This window comes from Uranotaenia lowii, chromosome 2 (assembly GCF_029784155.1).
Source record: "Uranotaenia lowii strain MFRU-FL chromosome 2, ASM2978415v1, whole genome shotgun sequence".
NCBI lineage: Eukaryota > Metazoa > Arthropoda > Insecta > Diptera > Culicidae > Uranotaenia > Uranotaenia lowii.
Genome location: NC_073692.1, coordinates 94,980,971 through 95,002,246, shown reverse-complemented (window position 1 = coordinate 95,002,246; position 21,276 = coordinate 94,980,971). Strand labels below are relative to the sequence as shown.

General features: G+C 33.7%; 2 protein-coding genes across 2 annotated transcripts in view; one reads left to right on the top strand and one right to left on the bottom strand.

The window, feature by feature from the left end:
- Positions 1–2,271, top strand: part of LOC129744847 (dnaJ protein homolog 1) — a 155,301-nt gene extending 153,030 nt beyond the window's left edge. Inside the window, exon 6 of the mRNA XM_055737586.1 lies at positions 1,515–2,271. Within this exon, the coding sequence (XP_055593561.1) occupies positions 1,515–1,751 (237 nt within the window). The 3' untranslated portion in view covers positions 1,752–2,271. The remainder of the gene's footprint in view (positions 1–1,514) is intronic.
- On the bottom strand, positions 2,121–17,970 carry LOC129744848 (brachyurin-like). The gene is made up of 3 exons (XM_055737587.1): positions 17,836–17,970; positions 17,404–17,776; positions 2,121–2,798 (listed from the first exon to the last, which is right to left on the bottom strand). Exons 1-3 carry the CDS (start codon positions 17,878–17,880, stop codon positions 2,404–2,406), a joined length of 813 nt encoding a protein of 270 aa, XP_055593562.1. The 5' UTR covers positions 17,881–17,970; the 3' UTR covers positions 2,121–2,403.
- Between the last annotated feature and the right edge of the window lie 3,306 nt (positions 17,971–21,276).

Below are 21,276 nucleotides of genomic sequence, written 5' to 3'. Positions count from 1 at the left end.
GATTGTTGTTATTTAGAACATCACAATAAAATAAAAAAAGAAATATCGCCATTTAAAACTAGGCTAAATTTAAAAATGTTAACTTTTGCATTCAACAAATGATGCATCCCAGTGCTGGAAAACAGAAAAAAAAATTGAAAAAAAAACCCATAAAATGCCAAATTGTTCTGATTTAATCATAAACCAGTAAATGGTAACATAATTTCGGTTTTGAAAATACTTTTCTTAAACTTCATGAAAGTTTTTCATTGAACAGGTTTGCAAATTTCATCAAACTGAAACATGCCTAAAACAATACATAAAACAATAGTTTCGTGGATTTTGTTTGGTTCCGGCATGAATTTTTATCTTGAACGAGCACAACTCTGAGGAATTTTAATCAAACGTGAGTTATTTTAAGTTTAACAATTTTTTCGTACATTATTTTTTGTTCCCAATTTTAGATCAAAAAAATAGAGCAATGATAATAATAATGATAATTTAGGTTTTTTTTTAAATATTCCGACAATAAAGATTTGCAGGACTGTTTTTACCATAACAAATGAACAGAGAAATTTCTGGGCGAATTAGAAAAGGAGCAAACACAACAAGGTTGTTTTTCTAATTGTACTCTTTTGTGACACTAAAAAATAAAAATTAAAATTGTAGATTCCTAGAAAACCATTAGTCGTTGCTCCTCAAAATGGTTTTGAAAAATATCGGAAGGGTAATTGGGTAGGAATCAGAAAATTCCGATCTCAGCTGAAATGTAAATGCTTCTGGTTGCGAGAAGCTATCGTTGATACCAGCTAGTAGTTACGTTGCTCTGGGTGCTGGAGATGCCACTGCTTCGACTGTAACAACTTCTTCACAAATCAGAAAATAAAAGATGAATCTGTCAATTTTGAAGAACTGAATATTCTGATATTTGAAAAACAAACTGTGAATAATAATTTTAATCTAATCTTTAAGTTTTATGTCATCTTTTCATTTTGATTAAAACAATTGATTTTCATGTGGTTTCAATTCGTTGTTCGTTTATTCGCAGCTATGATTTTCTGATTTTTATTCTGAGGAAACATTCAACATTGAACTAGCGATCTGACAATTTTTTGGTATACCTTCCTGGAATAAATTAAGAATGCCTGTAAAAAAGTTTCCAAGAGAATGTAAACAAATCATTTAATTTTTTTTTGAAACAACTCAATTCGCATTGAAGTTCTATAGAAGTTCTAAAAAAATGGGTTTATTCACATTTGGAAATTTTTACACATTTGCCTGAATTGATTATGGTTTTTAATGGAATTTTTTACCTTTTTCCAAAAAATAGTCAATTTGCAGGCGATTGAGGGTCCTTTAGAGTTGTCCGATCAAAGTAATTTTGCACAGTTGGTTATTTTGATAAAAGGATCGATGTTAGGAGGTGGGAGCAGTAAAATTTTGGGTTTTGAAAACTTACATATAGCTAAGGGCCACACTCATGAACAACTTCAATACAACTTCAACTTCATTAACATTTTTTTCATCTCTTGCAGGCCCTCTGCGGTGTCATTTTCGAGGTGCCGACCATGACCGGCGAAAAGCTGCGCATCAGTACAAAGCAGGAAATCATCAAACCCAACACGGTCAAGCGGATTCAGGGCTACGGGCTGCCATTCCCGAAGGAACCCTCCCGGAAAGGCGATCTGCTGGTTGCGTTCGACATCAAATTCCCCGACAAGCTGACCCCCTCGGAGAAGGAACTGCTGAATGATATGCTGCCCAATTCATAGATTCTCGTGTGTTTCCGGAAGGAGCACTACTGCCCTTTTCCCCTCAATCCGCCCCTGGAATTCGCCATGCACACATACTTCACGTCACGCTCTGTAGAAAAACAGAACCTACACTTTTGTTGGCTCTTGCTGCTGGAGGAATAGAGATTATCCTATTTTATGTATTTAAAAAAAATATTCATATACTTTTAGCAACCAATTGGAAACTTCCTCGAAACACGCACACATTCAAACAAAACTGACAAACACACATGTATTTTTCGTTGACTCGCTGTCGCCCTATCAATATGATTGCCCCCTTCGTTGGGTAAAAAATTGATTTGTTGGCCGAGTGGCGCCGCTAATTAAATTTGTATTTTGTACTTTAGATATTGTACTTTATGTTTATTTATCACTGAACAAACTCTTAACTCATGTAAATGCTGTAGAGGAGCAGACGAGAGAGATTGATATGTATCAGTTAATTTGTAAATATTAACCAAACAATATATTTTTTCAGTTAACTGTCACTCGCATTGAATGTCATCCTTCGTCCGATTATCTGCAGATTTTCTTTGATAAAGCAGTCCGAAAGCATTTTATATATTTGATTTTTTTTTATAGGAATTTATCTGTTTGTTTTAGTAGCGTCATGATGTTTCAACCTTCTTATTTAAACACCAGTAGTGGTTTTGATCCAATCCCGGAACGCCGTAACCCGAGCATAGCCGTTTGGATAGCCCTTCTCGCAGCCAGCGGATGCTCCGAAGGATACGATACCGATCTGGACCCCTCCATAGATCAGTGGGCCGCCGGAATCTCCGCCACAAGTGCCGGTCACCGGATTGCTGCCAGCTGCAGTGCAAAGGGTCGAACTGATGATGGCTGAGGATCCGAAAAGTGCCTCACAGGCCGAGTTACTCATCACGGTTAGATTCACGTAGTAAAGGTAGTTCGAAAACGTCGTATCCGTATCTTTGGTTCGTCCAAAACCGGAAACAGTGGCCACGTTATTCTCGAAAGTGTTGGTCGTGCCAGCCACTGGCAAAGTGATTGGCTGGATATTGGCTGTAATGAATCGATAGAGACACTTTTATTTAACACCTCAATTAATACACAAATTTGGGAAAGAACTTAGTAAAAGTTATATTAATCTAGAATTCGCAACTGTTATGGACACCAACGACATGGTAAGGGCGGTCTCTACTGTTTATTAAAACACGGTTTAAGAATCACGCTAAAGCAGCACTAGTCTAGTTTGGTGTATTAGCACAGTTAATACGCCTTTGGTTCAAATTTATGGAACCGACGGATTTGACGTTTGGGATTCAAGGTAAGAAAAATTATAGCCAATGATAATAACGTAAACGTTTGGGTAACATTGGGTGTAATAATTGTTTCTTTTTGAGATGCCATCAAAATGTTTTTCCCACTTAAACCACCCTAATTGTAACATGAATTGAGAAAAGGTGTTAATGAAATCCATATCAAGTTTAAAATCAAAGTATCACACTTTAATTGACTTAGTATAATAAAATAAATACCGTTTCATTTGAGTTCAACGAATTCATGAGCCCATGAAGTGATGAAGTAAGCCATTCTTGAGCTCAAACCGTAAATGAATGAATAAGAAAGGGGAAAACGACAGAAAGTGAAATAAACGCAACACAACAATAAACTAAAAAAAAATTAAATTGACAGAACAAAAATAAGTGGCCCTTTCACTGATATATTTCATAAGCTTTTTTTTTTTTGTTTCGATTATAGTCGTTTTACCATCTTTATGGCATTCGCGACTTTATCAACGTTGCAGTTGACGGATCGTTATTGAAAAACATATCCGGTACAACTGCGTTTGATTTTTACTCTTGGGCTCGAACTCGCGGACATCGGCTCAGGAGACAACAGACTTGCCAACTGAACTATATCACAAGCCCTTTTTTCATAAGCTGTTTACAATTTTATAAACACGAATAAGGCCGGATCAGATTTCAAATGCTTCTTTTGTCACTCGGAGTTGGAACATCGCGAGGGGGGTGTAATAAAAAATAATGCAAAAAACAAATAAATTGGAATGAATTGCACGAAAGCTTGAATGCAACCAAATGGCATACTATATAATTTCACCGAACCGAATCAAGTACTATTCTAACGAAAAGTTCAATAATATCAAGAAAACAAAAAGTGGAATAACTCCTATCTTGCACAATTTGTTTTTTGGTCTTGAGGATATTTGAATTTTATTTTTCGAAATTTAAATGAAATACTTCAAATTTTGTTTATTCCCCCCTTTCGAGGTTTGGGAAATTTCGAAGGGGAGGGGGGGGGGAGGATTAGGTTTACATAAGAAGAAATTGATATTTGTTCCAGCCTAATTTATCATTACGAGATTTAACAGTTTTATTAACTTTTTTGTCTTAACTCGAATCGAAATGCAGTCTTCGGATGAAATATTTTCCATATTTTAGGTTTTAAGAAAAGAAATCGACCGAAGTGGACCCTAGTTATTGATGAAAAAACTGAATTTTTATGTTCCTCCCGAACAAAATGTCTCAAAATCCCACACAAACTTTAGGCTCGTTGAGCGACCTCTTCCTGTGATCCGATCTGGCCAAAATCTGGCGACCTTGTACTAGGCCTAGAATCAATTTAAGCCTACAGGCGCATAACTTTAAAGAAGAGATGGTCCATTTTATCCAATAACTAGCTGATTTACCCGGCCTTGCTCGGGTTTGCACAAAATATATATCAAAATGAGTCGTTTGACTTTACGAAATTTTGGTAGCTTTGTATTCAATATGTTTAATATATTTATTTTGAGAAAATTTTACCCATGTTGTTCTATATGCCATGTATGTAAGCTTTGAAAGTTTTGTTAGTGTTTTTCAAGTTTTGAATGAGAATATTTAATGTGTTTCCCTTTTTCATATTTTTGAAACACTTATAGGTAGTTATGAGGTTCGTATTCATAGACATTAAAAATAATTTCCCATGAATGCTTTTTTATTTCATCACGAATATATACCCACACTTTCTTAAAGGAAGCTTGAATAGCTTTGGCTTTCTATTTTTTATCTTCAAATGATTAAACTATATTTTTATCTTTCCAACCCTCCATCTAATGAAGTCTCTTCTAGAGATGATCTCATCGGACGCTATATGCCAAATGCTCCCTCGTATGCTATATTTAAGTTTTATTTGCGCAGAAGGCTTCCGAAACTTGCGGCAGCTCGTGGCCTTCAAGACTTCCAAGCAACGGCCATGAGTTCGAATCCCAGTCACGGCATACACAGTAAACTTTTGTGGTTTAGTGGTTTAACCATTTGTGAGATGCTAGCCATCATATTCTCGAAAGATGTACGCTTAGAATTAAGTAAAAGGAAACTCTTCGAGGAAACATTAAGTTTCATTGAGATTCTGTATGTGTGTGTATTTGGTTTTTTAAACTTGTTGAAGACTCATTTTCCATGTTTTCAAATGTTTGTGTACATTTCGTTGTTTTTTTCCACACAGTTTTATGATTAGTTTTTTTTTAATGTTCCAAGTTCCACTTACAGTTTTTTGAAGTGATCTAAAAGAAATTTTCTCGGAATCCAAATCGCCCATTTTATGATGTTATAACAAAAGATTTTTTTTGTCCAATTTTTCCATTCTTGGAAAAACAAATCTCAATAATTATTGTGAAGAGTGATAAAGTTAAAATTCTTGGAAATAATTTTATTGAATTCGTAGAACTTAACGGTTTAAGTTTTCGCATAATTGGATGGTAAAATTGAACACATTAATGATCAACATTTATACAAAAGTCATAGATTGATCGATAAAATTGAATTGTATAAAACTCCAAACCTCACACTTAAATTCAAATAAAGTTTCTTGCGTTGGATTTGTTTTTTTTTTCAGATAATGCACGTTAAATTTTTGAGTCCTCCATTTAGATTTCTCGACGGCTTTCAAAGCATTGAAATCACAGCTCTCAACTCATAACTCTGAATTTAATTATTTTATGAGGAATTCTAAAAATAAATACGAAAATGGTTGGTTCTATAAAGCTTGATTTTAAGAAAATAGCTTAATATGTTTTCAGCACTCCATCCAAATTCATAATGAAGATAAATTATTGCATCCATACTTCACACACTGTATATTCTTATAGACTTCAATGCCCTGCAGCAGTGGTAGGGAGTACTTTAAAAACCACTACAATTCAAGTCAATACATACTTTACAGGTTAGTTGTATTTTTCAATCCGAAATGTTAGCTCATTATTGCATCCAAAAATCTCGTAACTACCGGTACCATGTGCTTTCAGCAGTAGAAGGTACAAAAAACACCCGCCAAAATTTCCCCTTTCAAATCTTTAACGCTCAGCAAGCATTGATTTGCTTTCCAGTACACGTGAACTCCTGGACGGTCGTTTCTAAGGCCCGGCCCATGGTGATGGTGAAAATAACCCCGCCAAAGGAAAAAAATCAGTTGCCAAAATGGGTGCCATGACTTTAGGTTCGTGTGAATAAAACCGAAAGTTGTATGGGAGGGTCCCTTTTCTTAGGTGGGCGGGGCTCATAACTATTACTAAAACCTTACCATGGTTCAACTACATCTCTGTACCAAATTTCAGGCTGATCGGTTCAGCGGTGTGGATTTGTATAAGGTGCATACAAACAAACAAACATATATAGTCCAACTCATCTTTATATATTAGATATCACAAAATGGGCTTCAAAATAGAATGATTAGATTTGGGATCATTTTCGAGTTTCTCAAAACCTGAAAACATAAAATGCGTTGATTAGGTTCAAAACTCCTAAATTTTTTTTTGCTATTTTTTAAGTAACGTTCAAATGAGTACATTTTAACTTTTATGTTCGTTTATTCAAATTGAATATTTTGAATTGAAAAATCAACATCATTTGTATTTCTTCTGTGGAACTGAGCCCGCTAATGGTTTTGTGCCAATTCACAAATTCTCTAATGGTAATTTTTCGCAACTTTGTCCAAGGCCGTAACTTCGTATCTTATTAGGCAAAATAATTATAAGCTGTTCAACAGGAGTATGTCTTTTGGAATTTATGAACAATAAATTAAATTGTTATCACTCATGCAATATCACTAGCGAGGTATTGCGTGACTATTTTTTCAAGCAATACTTCGCGAGGTAGTGATGACAGTTGAATTAATTTTTGATCAATTCCATAAAAATATACCCCTGTTAAACAGCTTTTAACTTTTTAGCCTAACAAGATATGAAATCACGGTCTTTGAAAAAGTTGTTCAGCTAAACATTTCCTTTGTAGAATTTTTAAAATAGCACGATAAAACCTTTAGCGGGCTCGGTCCCCCAGAAGAAACAAAAATGCTGTTGATTTTACAGTATAAATTTTGGCTTTTCTCATACAAACCTTAAAGTTCAAATTTACTCATGTAAACGTTAATTAAAAAATTCTAGAAATAAAGGGATGGTTTTTTTTCCAAAACGAAGCTTTTTAGAAATATTCAAAAATAACCCAAATCAGCTCAGTCTACTGTTACAAGTCAAAAATGTCATCGAGATGAATAATTCGAAGACATTTTCCTGACCGACTGTCGTTTTAAAACTAAATAAAATTTTCTCCGGTTGTGTTAAATTTTTTTTTGGATGACCGTCAAATGAACGGCGTCAATGTAGATAGGTCGGTTTTTCCGTTTTTTTTTTAAACCGGTATATCGGTATTTGTCATTGATAAACCGATTAAACCGGTATTTTACAAAGTATACCAAATTCATGAAAAGGTTTTGTCTACTTGCTATAGTAATGGCATAAAATGCTCAAATTTTAAAATGCAATAGATTTAGCAGCTTTTTCTGTTGGAAAAGATACTAATTTGCCTTTAAATTTTTTCTTTGTCATAAATCTATCATCGTCCTCATGATAATCATTATAGTTATCATCAACATTTTTTTTTATTATAACTTCGCTGTGAGGTTGCCAAAACAGTAGTTTAATATAATTCTAAACGAAATTGTGTTCTATACTTTGTAACACAGTAAATATTCAGATTTTTGAATATATTTTACAGATTTAGTAAAAGTTGTTATAGTCTTTCATAAAAATATAAAATTTGATTTGCAAAAAGTTTTTTCGGTGAAAATGGATGTTGATTGTACAAAACACAAAACACTGTCACAAAATTTTTGATTAAGGGGATTTTTTTTCTATTATCTGACAATTTGCGCCGGGGGTCTTCAGACTTTACCCTTAATTGAAAATTGGGTTTATTTTTACGACTTAAAAACACATGTATTTTATCTGATTTCTAACATTTTTATTTTTTGAGTTAGATTGTTCCAAACTGAGCTTTTTTCAACATCACTGCCACATTCTTAAACGTTTTTTATTAATGTGTGAGAATGAGGATCATTTCTTTTATAACTCTGAAAGGGAACGTTGACCCACTTTGGTGTCTTCAGATGAAAGTTGCACCATAAATTGGGCTATAAAATGGTATTATTCACAGAATATTCGGTGATGGAGACGGTACTTTTAAACATCATTGTATCGTCAGGAGACAGGTCAGGGTCACAACTTAAAGAAACTTTACTTCACTTGGATTTAGTCCAATTAATAATACTTTATTTAGGAAAACTTTAGACTAAAATTTTTATTCTAATTTCACTTTTTAATTCAACGTGGCTAGGTGACCGGTTTGTTCGACGGTTGGTAGAGAAGAGAAAAAGGAATCAAAAATGCTCTTTCATTGTAAGCGGGAAAACAGATTTTTCCGGGCAAGACGGAAATTACAGTTGAAGAGATGGATTCTAAATTTAACTCTAAAATGTTGTGCGCTAATTCAAATCTTGTACGTTACAATCATTTTAGGTTTATTTGCAAGTTTTCATGTAAATATCGATGTTTAAATTTTTCTATTTATTTTATTTATAAAGTTGTTAAAATTTCAATGCGTTCTGATGTGCTATTTTATTATTTTCGTTGAAAAATAACAGAGTTGTGTAGCTTTGAAATATGGTTTTATTGAATTTTAAAAAAAAATCTAACGGAATCTAACTAGAAAAATAAAAATATAAGAAATCAGAAAAAATTCATGTGTTTTTAAGTCGTAAAAATAAACCCAATTTTCAATTTTGGGGAAAATCTGAAGAACCCCGGCGTAATTTGTCAGGTAATAAAAAATCCCCTGAACTCACAGATTACAGATTTTTGTTGTCCATGATAGTTATGTTTTCCCCGCAACCTTGGTCGTGATCTCATACAGTTTGCCTTTCCAAAATTAAAACGAAAAAATAGAAATAGAAATCAGTTAAAATCTAGCAATAAATATAATTGTTTAGATCTGACTTGTACGCTCTATATAAGAATGTTGTTAATTTGTAAAAACTTTGTCTGAAAAAATGCTCTAACATCGTTAAAAATAAAAACAACAGAGTTCCATCAATTACCAAAATATTGATAAACAAATTGTATACAAACAATCAAACACGTGTTTAAATGCTGACTCTGTTGAAACATATTTTGTTTTAAAACAAAATTGGATGTTTCTTATCAGTTTTCAACATTTTCGGTTTTTAATTTGTGGAAGCCCGGCACCGTTTAGAACTTTTTTTTAAAAAAACTTGGCCTGTTTTTTGATAAAACGTTTTTACATCTTTTGACCAAATTCCAGTTATTTCAATAAAAAAATACTGTGATTATTATGAAGCAATCTTAAATTTCCTGTAGCTGTATCTTTTTTCAGTCATTGTACACTTGTACAGTCTTCAAGTGTTGTGGAGCGTTAGTTGGATAGCTGAACTGAAATGTGTGAAAATTTCATGAAAAAATATCAGCGTAGAGAGAGATGGCAGCGTGTCAATGCTTTTTGGACGCCACTATAGTTTGGTTCAAAAACTTACATCGAAAAAAATGTGAGAAAAGCAGTTAGGTTCATTGAGCTTAGATTTTGGAGCTGATTGAACAATATTTGAGTATTTATACCTGTGCCAATTTTATTAAAATGCCAAAGAATGATGAAAAATTCCCCGGAAGTATTTTCGGTATCTAGATAATCGATTTTATCAGTTTTACCGGTTTCGGTAAAACCAGTTTGACCACCCTACGTCAATGTCAATGAGATGTTCTCGAATGTCATTGAGAAATGTAATGCAACTGCTACAATCTCGACTTTTTTTGGATGACAATTGCAACACTTTCTTAGATTTTGTAAAAATTTACTAGTTTTTTTAGGTATTTTATTTATAAACCTTATATCATAATATAAAATAAAAAAATCTGAAAAAATACATGTGTTTGAGGTCGAAACAATGAACCAAATTTTAATTTTTGAAGAATATCTTAAGACCTTCGTTGCAAATTGTCAGATAACAAAAAAGCAGCAGGGTGTTGTAAAGACTTAAAAACTATAGACAGTCAATTTTCAAAAAGTATAAAAATCCTGAATCTTGCATTTGAAATGGATTTATTCCAAACTTAGTAAGGTAATTTTAATCTTGATTTTTTGTTTCTTTTTGTCTTCTGGCAATGAAAAATTTTTATCAGAGATATATTAAAAACCATGACTGTTACATCTCATTGCTTTTAGAATTTTTATAATGTTTTGCAAAAAATTCTATCAAATTCAACTAGAAATCATAAGGGGAGAATGAGGTTACTTGATCCCTGGGGATACTTGATTCCTTCGCTATATCTTGAAACTGAAATGTTCAAGAAAAATGTGCAAAATATAACAAAAGAAAAAACAATGCTCTTACATCAACAAAATAAAAAGAAATATTTTTCGAGTAATTGAACTTTGTTCGAAAATTTTTACAAAATGTGAATTGATGATCTTCTTTTATCGCATTAAAATGTTTTCCACATGAAAAAATTATAATAAAATATTTATTCCAATATGCCAATTGGTAGAGCATAATACGAACTACATAATGCCATATTTTTGAAGCAATAGTAATCGCTATATTTAAAAAAAAAAGTTTTCCAAAATGTATGATATGGGTTTAATTGATCCCTAGAGTCCAAAAAGATGTATTTTTCTTCTGAATGAATCGTGATCATTTGTTAGTACGAAAATACTAATATTTGTCCAATAACTAATGTTCATTCAGAAATAATCTAAAAACTAGAAAATTGTGCCTTAAAGTATGCAATCACTATAGGATAGTAGACAAACTTTTAAAAATCACTCCGTCTGATACTTAAAAACTGTGAAATGAGAACTAATATAGCAAAAAATAGCGAACGGACCTTTTATCTTTCAATTTCGTTAGATTTTTGCCTAGGGTCAGGGCACCTTGAATTAAGGATCAAGTCTCCTCGAGTAAAGGATCAAGTCTCCTTTAAGTTAAAAAAAATATTTTTTTTCATCTCACAAAAATGCTTCTAGTTCATCTACGGGTTCATGGTTCGTTTTAGTTTTAGGAAATTTTATGAAAATAAGAAAAGGGAATCAAGTATCCCCATTATCCCCTTTTTGAGTTGAAATTTGAAGTGGTCATGCGCATGCATCCTATTTAAAAAAAAATATTTTGAAAGGAACTTAACATGAATCCTTCCTTACAGATCGATGTATCAGAATCAAATTTGGTGACAGCATATCCTTTCCTTTCATAAATCGGTCTGGAGTGCCTCAGGGAAGCAATCTTGGACCTCTGCTGTTTGTATTGTTTTTCAACGATCTGATAATCAGTTTGGATGATGGAACTAAGATTGCATACGCTGATGATTTGAAAATATATGTCCCAATAAAATGCTCCGAGGACTGTGCTCACCTCCAATCGCTGCTCGATCGGTTTAGTGAATGGTGTAGACTGAATAAGTTATCTGTCAGTGTCCCTAAATGCTATGTAATAACCTTCCGTCGAAAAAAATCACCCATTCTACATGACTATAGCATCGATCATCAGCATCTTAAAAGGGTATTGGAAGTTGATGATCTAGGTGTTACCCTTGATGCACAGCTCACGTTCAACAGCCATCGAACAACCGTCATAAATAAAGCCAATCGATTCACTTCCATCTGTACCGTTGAGCCGTCAACACGTACGCCGGAGCATCGTATCGTTGCTGTGTACCTGCAGGAACATTTTACATTATTTATTTTTTCCTTACCTGTATTTCAATCAGCACTTTTCAGTGCTAAAATTATTTTCATTTTCTTTTATTCATATTTTCTCTTTTCTTTCCAGCATGGGGAAGTCTTCGGCCGGCTCAAGGGCCGGAAGAAAACGGATTGCTGAACCTAATCCAGGGCCATCTGCCAAAAAAGTTGAAATTTCCAATTCATTCGATGTCCTTCATAACATCGGTGATGAGGAAATATTCATATTTAATTCTGATAAGAGTACTAAGAAACCTTCTTCTTCTTTTACTCTTAAAAACGAAAAGATTCCACCAATAACGGTCACGATTCCTGACTTCAATGCCTTTCGAAAAGAAATCGTCACTTCCGTCAAGGATGTGAAGATTTCTTTTCAGATCGGTCGAAGGGGAACTGCTCGTATATTGGCGGAATCTTTTAATGATTTTCAAAAGGTTTTAAATTTTTTGAATAATAAAAAACACCAATTCTTTACGTACGACGCTAGAAGTGATCGTCCATTTAAAGTTGTACTTCGTGGTCTCACTGGCGATCAGACACCGGATGAGATCACAGCTGAATTAAATTCTTTGTTAGGTTTTTCTCCAATTCAAGTAATTCAAATGAGGAAAAGAACCAACACGAATAATACCAGTAGTGTTGGTTTTGCTCCTGAACTTTATTTGATCCATTTTAAAAAGGATCAGGTTAATAATTTGCAAATTCTTGAAAAGGCTCGTCTTATGTTTCATTGTCGAGTCAAATTCGAACCTTTTCGTAAATCTTCTACCAATTTTTTACAAAACATTACGCAATGTCGTCGTTGTCAAGCTTTTTGTCATGGCACTAAAAATTGTAGAATGAATGCCAGATGCATGTTTTGCGGCTCATTCGATCATGAAAAATCTAAATGCCTTTTTGGTGGTGATAAGCCAAAAACAGAATTTTTTAAGTGTGCGAATTGCGCAGGTAATCACTCCTCGAATTCGCTAGATTGTCCCATCAGGGCAAAAATTATTGCTTCTAGGAAAAATCCCAAAGTTTCCAGAAAAGTTTCTTCTCCTCCTTCCTCTTTTTCGTCTTCACACGTCGGGCCGGCAAACAACCTGCCTGTTCGCGGTCAGCCTCGGTCGACATTGGAATCACGGCTGGGTAATACCCGAAGTGATTTTAATGTTACCTGGGCTGAATCTGCGCCCCAGACTCGTTGTTTATCGTTCTCAGAGGTGGTTGAAAATGGGTTTCCCTCTTCAGGTTTAACTAATAAAAATGGGAAAAAACCAAGTCTCAACGTTCATGCGAAGGCTTGGGAAAATCCCCGAAATTCAAATACTTTTTCTTCTCCTTCATTTTCTGATCCTAACAATTTTGTTGATTTGGGTGAGATTACTGAGGAAAAATTAATTAAAATTTTTGCATCAAAATTTAATGGAAATGATGCAACTTATGTTGAAAGCAAATTCAATGTTTGAAGCTTTCCAAACTTCTTTTAATTATGCTAACAAAATTATTATGACTTTACGATTCCCTCATGGATCCAAATAGATGTTTAAATATTATGAATTGGAATGCTAGATCTTTGCTGGCTAACCAAGATGAATTCTTTTTATTTTTGAAAACTCAAAACATACATATTGCTGCCATCACTGAAACTTTTTTAAAGCCAGACAATAACTTGAAAAGCAATGCTTTCTTTAAAATTTTACGAAATGATCGACTTGATCGACAAGGTGGGGGTGTAGCTATTGTCATCAATATTCGTCTCAAATTTAGACTTCTTCCTTCTTTCAATACAAAAGTCTTAGAAACAATTGGAATTGAATTAGAAACTTCTATGGGGAAAATTATAATTGTTGCCGCATATTTGCCTTTCCAATGTAGCGGTGAACAGAAAAATTTTTTGAAGGGAGATTTACAAAAACTCACCAGAAATAAATCTAAATTTTTTATTATTGGTGACTTTAATGCAAAACACCGATCTTGGAATAATATTTCATCAAATTCAAATGGGAATATTTTGTTTAATGACTGCTCTGCAGGTTATTATACTGTTGAATATCCTAATGGGCATACTTGTTTTTCTTCAATTAGAAATCCCTCCACAATTGATTTGGTTCTAACGGATTTAGGCGAGCATTGTAGTCAATTAGTTACTCATACGGACCTCGATTCAGACCACCTTCCAGTAACATTTTCTTTATCCCAAAGTCCCATTGAAAACCCTTTAAAATCAACTTTTAATTTTCAAAAGGCTAACTGGGAGCGATATATGAATTTTATTGAACGTAATTTAGATGTCAACGTTCCACTGAATTCAATAGAAGATATTGATTTGGCTGTAGAAAATTTGACAACTTCAATAGTCAATGCTAAAGCCGCTTCAATACCTAAAGTTAAACATAAATTTAATCAACCTTTAATTGATGATGATCTTCAGTTTTTGATACGACTGAAAAACATTCGTCGACGCCAATATCAACGTACTAGGGATCCTTATTTGAAATTAATTTATTGCGACCTTCAAAAAGAGATCAAACGTCGTTTAAATTTCATTCGTAATGAAAATTTTGCTAAAGCAGTAGAGGACATAAAACCTTACTCAAAGCCATTTTGGAAATTAACTAAAATTTTGAAAAAGCCCCAGAAGCCAATTCCTACTTTGAAAGATGGGGATAAACTTCTTTTAACTAATTCAGAAAAGGCTCAAAAATTAGCCCAACAATTTGAGTCTGCTCATGATTTTAATTTAAACGTTGTAAGTCCAATTGATGCTCAAATCTCCCTAGAATTTGATGATATTCTTTCCAAGCAAAATGTGTTTGAAAGTTCTTGTGAGACAAATATTGATGAACTTAAATTGATTTTCAAAAAATTTAAAAATATGAAAGCTCCAGGGGAAGATGGGATTTTCTATATTCTTATTAAAAAGTTGCCTGAAAGCACTTTAAATTTTTTAGTTCAAATCTTCAACAAATGTTTTCATTTGGCTTATTTTCCCAATAAATGGAAAAATGCCAAAATAACTCCAATTTTGAAACCTGGAAAAAGTGCTTCAGAGCCTTCAAGTTATCGACCAATTAGTTTGCTTCCTTCTTTAAGTAAACTATTTGAGAGAGTTATTTTGAATAGAATGATGATTCACATTAATCAGAATTCTATTTTCCCTGATGAACAATTTGGTTTTCGTCATGGACATTCTACTACACATCAACTTTTGAGTGTAACTAATATGATTAACGCTAGCAAATCTGAAGGTTATTCAACTGGTGTTGCTCTTCTTGATATTGAAAAAGCTTTTGACAGTGTTTGGCACAAAGGTTTAGTAGCTAAATTAGCTCGATTTGATTTTCCTGTATATCTCACCAAAATTATTCAAAATTATTTGACTAGCCGAACCTTACAAGTAAGCTATCAAAATTCATGCTCTGAAAGGACACCCATTAGAGCTGGTGTCCCTCAGGGTAGTATACTTGGGCCAATTTTATATAATATTTTTACTTCTGATCTTCCTGATGTACCAGAAGGAAAAGGTAGAAGATTATTTGCTGATGACACTTTGCTTTCAGCCAAAGGTCGAAATTTACGGGTGGTACGCAGTAGATTGCAACAAAATTTAAATTCCTTTTTGAATTACTTGAAAATGTGGAAAATTTCTCCTAACGCTTCCAAAACTCAACTTATTTTATTTCCCCATAAGCCAAGAGCAAAATTTTTAAAACCTAATGAAAATTATTCCATAACTTTTAATGGGGTTTCATTAGAATGGTCTGATCACGTGAAGTACTTGGGACTTACACTTGATCGGAATCTTACTTTTAAAAATCACATTGAAGATATTCAATCTAAATGTAATAAATACACTAAATCTCTTTATTCTCTCATCAACAGGAAATCCCGGTTGTGTCTGCGAAATAAGATGCTCATCTACAAACAAGTTTTCCGACCAGCGATCATGTATGCAGTTCCGATTTGGTCTAGCTGCTGCGCGACGAGGAAGAAAGCCATCCAGAGGATTCAGAACAAAGTTCTGAAAATGATTTTGCGGCTTCCACCTTGGCACAGCACCGAAGATCTTCATCGGATTGCGGGCATTGAATCGATCGAAGAGATGGCCAACAAAATCATCTCCAACTTCAGAGGCAAATCGATGCAGTCTTCCATCGCAGAGATTCGTTCTCTTTATGTTTAGTTTAATTTTAAGATAGTGTTTAGTTTTAAGTATAAAATATTTTTGCTATTACAGGATGTTCTCCTACATTAAAAACTTGATTGCGCTCAGCAAATTAAAATCTTATAAATAAATTTTTATAATCTAGTTACTTATAGGGCTATGAACAGTTCATTATTGAGCTGAACACCTAGTTTAATGCAATAATGTAATATAAGTGTAATGATGATTTGATACAAATAAAGACATATTTAAAAAAAAAAAAAAAAAAAAAGCCAATCGACAACTTGGTTTCATTTCAAAAGTAGCACGAGAATTTACTGATCCGCTGTGCTTGAAGTCGCTGTACTGTGCACTCGTCCGGTCCATAATTGAACATGCTGCAATCGTCTGGGCCCCCTACCAGCTGTGTTGGATCCTACGAATTGAGCGCATACAAAAGCGTTTTCTAAGATTCGCTCTACGACATCTGCCATGGCACCATCCTGAGGATCTTCCCGCTTATCCTAACCGCTGCCAGCTTTTGGGTATTGAAACACTGGAACGCCGCCGAAGGATTCAACAAGCAACATTCGTCGCTAAAGTATTGAACGGTGAGGTCCAGTCACCACACTTGCTGGAAATGATATGCTTTAGTGCGCCATTAAGGACCTTACGATCTCACTCGTTACTATCAAATCGAGTCCACCGAACATCCTACGGCTATAATGAGCCATTGAGTGCGATGATGCGAGTATTCCAGGACGCTGAACATTTGCATCAGTTTAATGAACCTGTTGGTCGATTTATTCGTCGTGTTCGTCAGTCCAGTCTATTTAATTCTATCTGATCTGTTTTTTTTATATATATTAGAATTCATTTAAACAAATATGTTCGATGAATAAATGAAATAATAATAATAATAATAATAATAATAATAATAATGTACCTGATAAAAGTTCCTCGAAAGTAAAGATGATTAATTTATTGAGTTATCCTGTAGACTTTATCTCCATAGGCTACAAGGTCGAGCACATACAGCTACTAAAATTCATCTTAACTTAGAAGGAAAAAACCCTGGTCAAAAAATACACAGATCTGAAGCAAATCTATTGAGCTTCTCATTGTGGGCATATGCTAAATATCTAGTGCTGAGAAATTGACAGTCACTGTTTCCAAAGCTACTGATTCATGTCTTATCTGGATTGATTGTTATCAATTATCTTTATCGCATATACCTTCTATTCATATCGGTTTTTTCAAATCATCACAGACTTGCATATCTCAAGAATGATAATTTTTTGTTTTGCTAGCTTTTGGCTTTGGAAATGCCGTTGTGTTATTGTAATTTCAGAACTAATCTTGGGGACGGTATACGTTAAATCACAATTTAACACTCACCTGTTCTATGCTAGGGCATAACGTTTCAAATTTTAAATTTCAGACAAATACTTACAGTTGAAAGTGATTTTACTGTTCAGTTTAATCACAGCGACGTCGTTGTTGTAGTTGCTCGGATTGTAGCTGGGATGTTTGACGTACGAGTTGGTTGTCAAATGTACGGTACCAGCCGATTGCAATTCGACAGTTCCCAATTGAATGCTGAAGGAAATGGCCGACTGGACACAGTGGGCAGCCGTCAGAATCCACTCGTCCGAAATGATCGATCCTCCACATGCCCAACTTTGTGTGGATCCAGTGACAATCATGAATGCCTGGTGGGGAAATTGGCCTAAGACAGCCCGTTGGCCATTGACAATCCGGGAGCTTTTCTGTTTCGCCAAGAGATCCAGCATCCGCACTGGGGTCTGGTAACCGATTTCGGCTGCCTACGATGAAGAATATTTTTAAGACTATCTCAAATGTTTCCATCATGATTCCACCATACCAAAACCGAGGCGACGCAAAAGATTGACAACAAAATTAATTTCATTTTTTCGGCTCAAACTTTGCGCCCAAACGCTTGAATGGAACTGCATGTGGTGTCGGGTTATCATTTGATTTATACATAGTCTTTGCCGCCACCGTTGGTTTTATGATACAGCCGATACTGGTGATTATCTTGAATTTCCTGTCCAGATAGAAGAGAAATTTGGGACAGAACGTAGGAAAATGTTTCATTGATTATTTGAAACTTTTTTTTGTTTTGTAAATATAGGTTTAATAATTGGTTATAAGAAGGAAAGTTTTGAAAGCATCACTACTGAATGGAGATCGATAGAAAATATTATTACAAATCATTACCGTAAAAAGGGGTAAGATTGATACCTTTTTTTTTCAATGTTTCTTGATTATTTCTTCTGTTAAGGGGAATGTGGCATGTTTCATATTTTCAAAACCAGTACTACACTTCTATGCACGTAAAAGATGCTTGCAGAAATTTGTTAGACTATTTTAAATTTGATTTAAAAATCAATTTCGTTTTTGTTTACAATTTGATGCTTCGAGGTAACGATCAGTCTCTATTTTGACGGTTTTAACGAGTTTTCTTGATCATAAAGGATTCAAAACACCTTCATAATATTTAGGAATGCTAGTAATTGATAGACTGAGGCAGTTCTTGTGTTAAGGCCGAACAACAATTAAAACAGAAGATTGACCACGATGCTGCATAAATTCAGTGGCTAATTTTTTTAACATTTCTTAAAAAAATTTAACTACAGAAAAAAAAATAAATTCGGCCTTCATTCAAATCTCTAGCCCTTCGTACTATCGAGTTATTGAACTTTGTTTGAAAAATCTTATTTTGAAGCCCTTTTTTATAACATCAAAATGATTCACACATGAAAATATTTATTTTTTTTTTTTTTCAAATATGTTAATCGTTAGATTAGAATGTGAACTCCTGAATGCCACATTTTCAAGGCGATAGTAAATTCTCATTTTTTTAAGAAAAAGTTTTCCAAAATGAATGTTTTGGGTTTATTTGATCCCTGGAGTCTAAAAATATATATTTTTCTTATGAATAATCGTGATGATTGGTTATCACGAAAATACTTATGTTTGTCCAACAACTAATGTTTATCTAGTGATTTTCTATTACAAGGGACTTAAAATACTGTATTACAGTAAAAAATAGAAAGTTGCGACTTAAAGTATGCAATGACTATGGTAGAAGACAAACTTTTAGAATTGTCTTTGTCCGATACATACAAACTGTGAAATTTTCACCTAGGGTCAGGGCACTCTGAATTAAGTATCAAGTCTTCTTTAGTAAAGCTTAAGTTATCTTAAAAAATATCCCGTTTTTCTCATCTCATGAGAATGCTTCTAGTTTATCTACGGGTTCATGTATCGTTCTAACTTTTAGAGCACATAAATTTGTAATAACACGCTGTCAGAAAATGCAAAAGACAGCGAGTTGCTAAATTTTCCCTTTTTTTATTTGGTTGAATTTTCTCAAAAAAGCTATGATGAAAATAAGAAAAGCGATCAAGTATCCCCATCCTCTCCGTCCACTCGAGCTTTGAGCTAACATTATTTAATTCGGAATGATTTTCAAGAGATCTGTAGTGATTCTTGGATTTTTTTTCAAACGTCAATCAAATCATTTTTCAGTCTTCAACAAAGTGATTGAATAAATTTGAATCTTTTATATTCAATATTAAAACTTTTTTTTAATGATGTCAGCGAATCTCTAATTCTCCAGAATCAGAAAAACACATGGGCAAACAAAAGTTTAAAAATGACCAGCATGAAAACGTTCAAAACATTGAGCTTAGTAAGTACCAGCCAATTTTTTTGAATTTTTCATGAATGTATATTGTGAGCAATTTTATCTTGAAGACCATATTAACCACTGATCATACTGACAGGACACTTAGAACAAAAATTCGATCATTTTCTGGCTAATTTTTTTCGTCACATTTAGCTGGTTCGCAATACCGCCGATAGGTGGCGAACTTACCATTTTTCCGATACAAATGCCCTGTAGGAAAAATGTACCTGTTTAGCACAATTTTATCGTCCCAATTGCCAATTTTTTTTCGAAAGTTGGGTGGAACTTTCTAACTGGGATAGCATTTCTTCAAATCGATCGATGCGCACTCTGGAATCGATATTGCGTACTGTTGGAAAAATATCCAACAAACGAAATCGAGTGTCCAGTCAGAATGGTCAGTGATAAAACTGAAGGCTGCCAGATTTTTCAACACGTATCAGGGCCAGACAAATCCGAGCAATTCTATACAAAAACCTTGCAAAATGCAGACATTTGATTTAAATGTTGACAATCAAATATACGGGCAAATTAAGTCGAAACACAGAAATTATTTAACAAAAATAAAAGAACAGTAAAAAAATATTTTTTTTCAAAATAAGTCATCGACGGATTATAATCGAATTTCAGTCTTTCAAAAAACCTTTCATGAATTTTTTTATAGAACTTGCTCAAAAAATATCGTTTTGGGAGCATACATACAAAAGTTTTACAACATAATTTGTTTTTTTTTTTATTTGATTTGCCAAAAAGTGAATAAATCCGGGCAAAATCCAGGCTTCTTTTAATGAATCCGGGCAACCAGGCCGGTTGGACTACTCCCAAATTTTGTATTAAATATCGCATATCCGGAATAAATCGGGCAATCTGGCAATCTGAATTTTACTTTAGATAAAAAATGTCAATTTGCATTCTTCAGATTTGCCGCTGGATGTTTTTCGTTCACTTTAAACAAGCAAACTGTCCTAAACAATACTTTTTCAACTGTTTATCGAATGATTTTTGAGGTTTTTTTTGTTTAAGTACTATTCTAACATAAGGTTGCTAGATTGCCTGGTTTTACCTCGGTTTTCCCGGATATTTAATACAAAATTTGGGAACAGTCCGGCCCAATCCGGTTGCCCGGTTTTCATTGAAAATTGCCGGTATTTTGCCCAGATTTATTCACTTTATTTGGCAAATCAAACAAAAAAACAAAAAAAAAAACAGAAGCCCCCAAATCGATTTTTTTTTTTATCAAGTTTTATTAAAATAATTATGAAAAGTGTTTTGAGGGCCTTAAATACAATTCAAAATCTGTCCATTAGTTTTAATGGAAAACGTATTTTTTCAATTTTTTATTTTATTTTTATTGAGTATTATACTGGGTTTTGAAATATTTGGGCCGGATATTGCCCGGATTTGTAGTCGTCTATTTTAAAATAAAATGCCTTGATATTGCTAGGAATATCTGGAATCGAAATTTAATGAAAAAGAAATTTAATTTGATTTTTTAAATAAACGATTTCACCGATTTACACGCGTTTTCCCTTGACCAAATTTTGACCGTATCACCCTTTATGTAAGTAAACCGGCAGAAAATAGAAAACAGTTAGCATTTTCCCTTCCCCA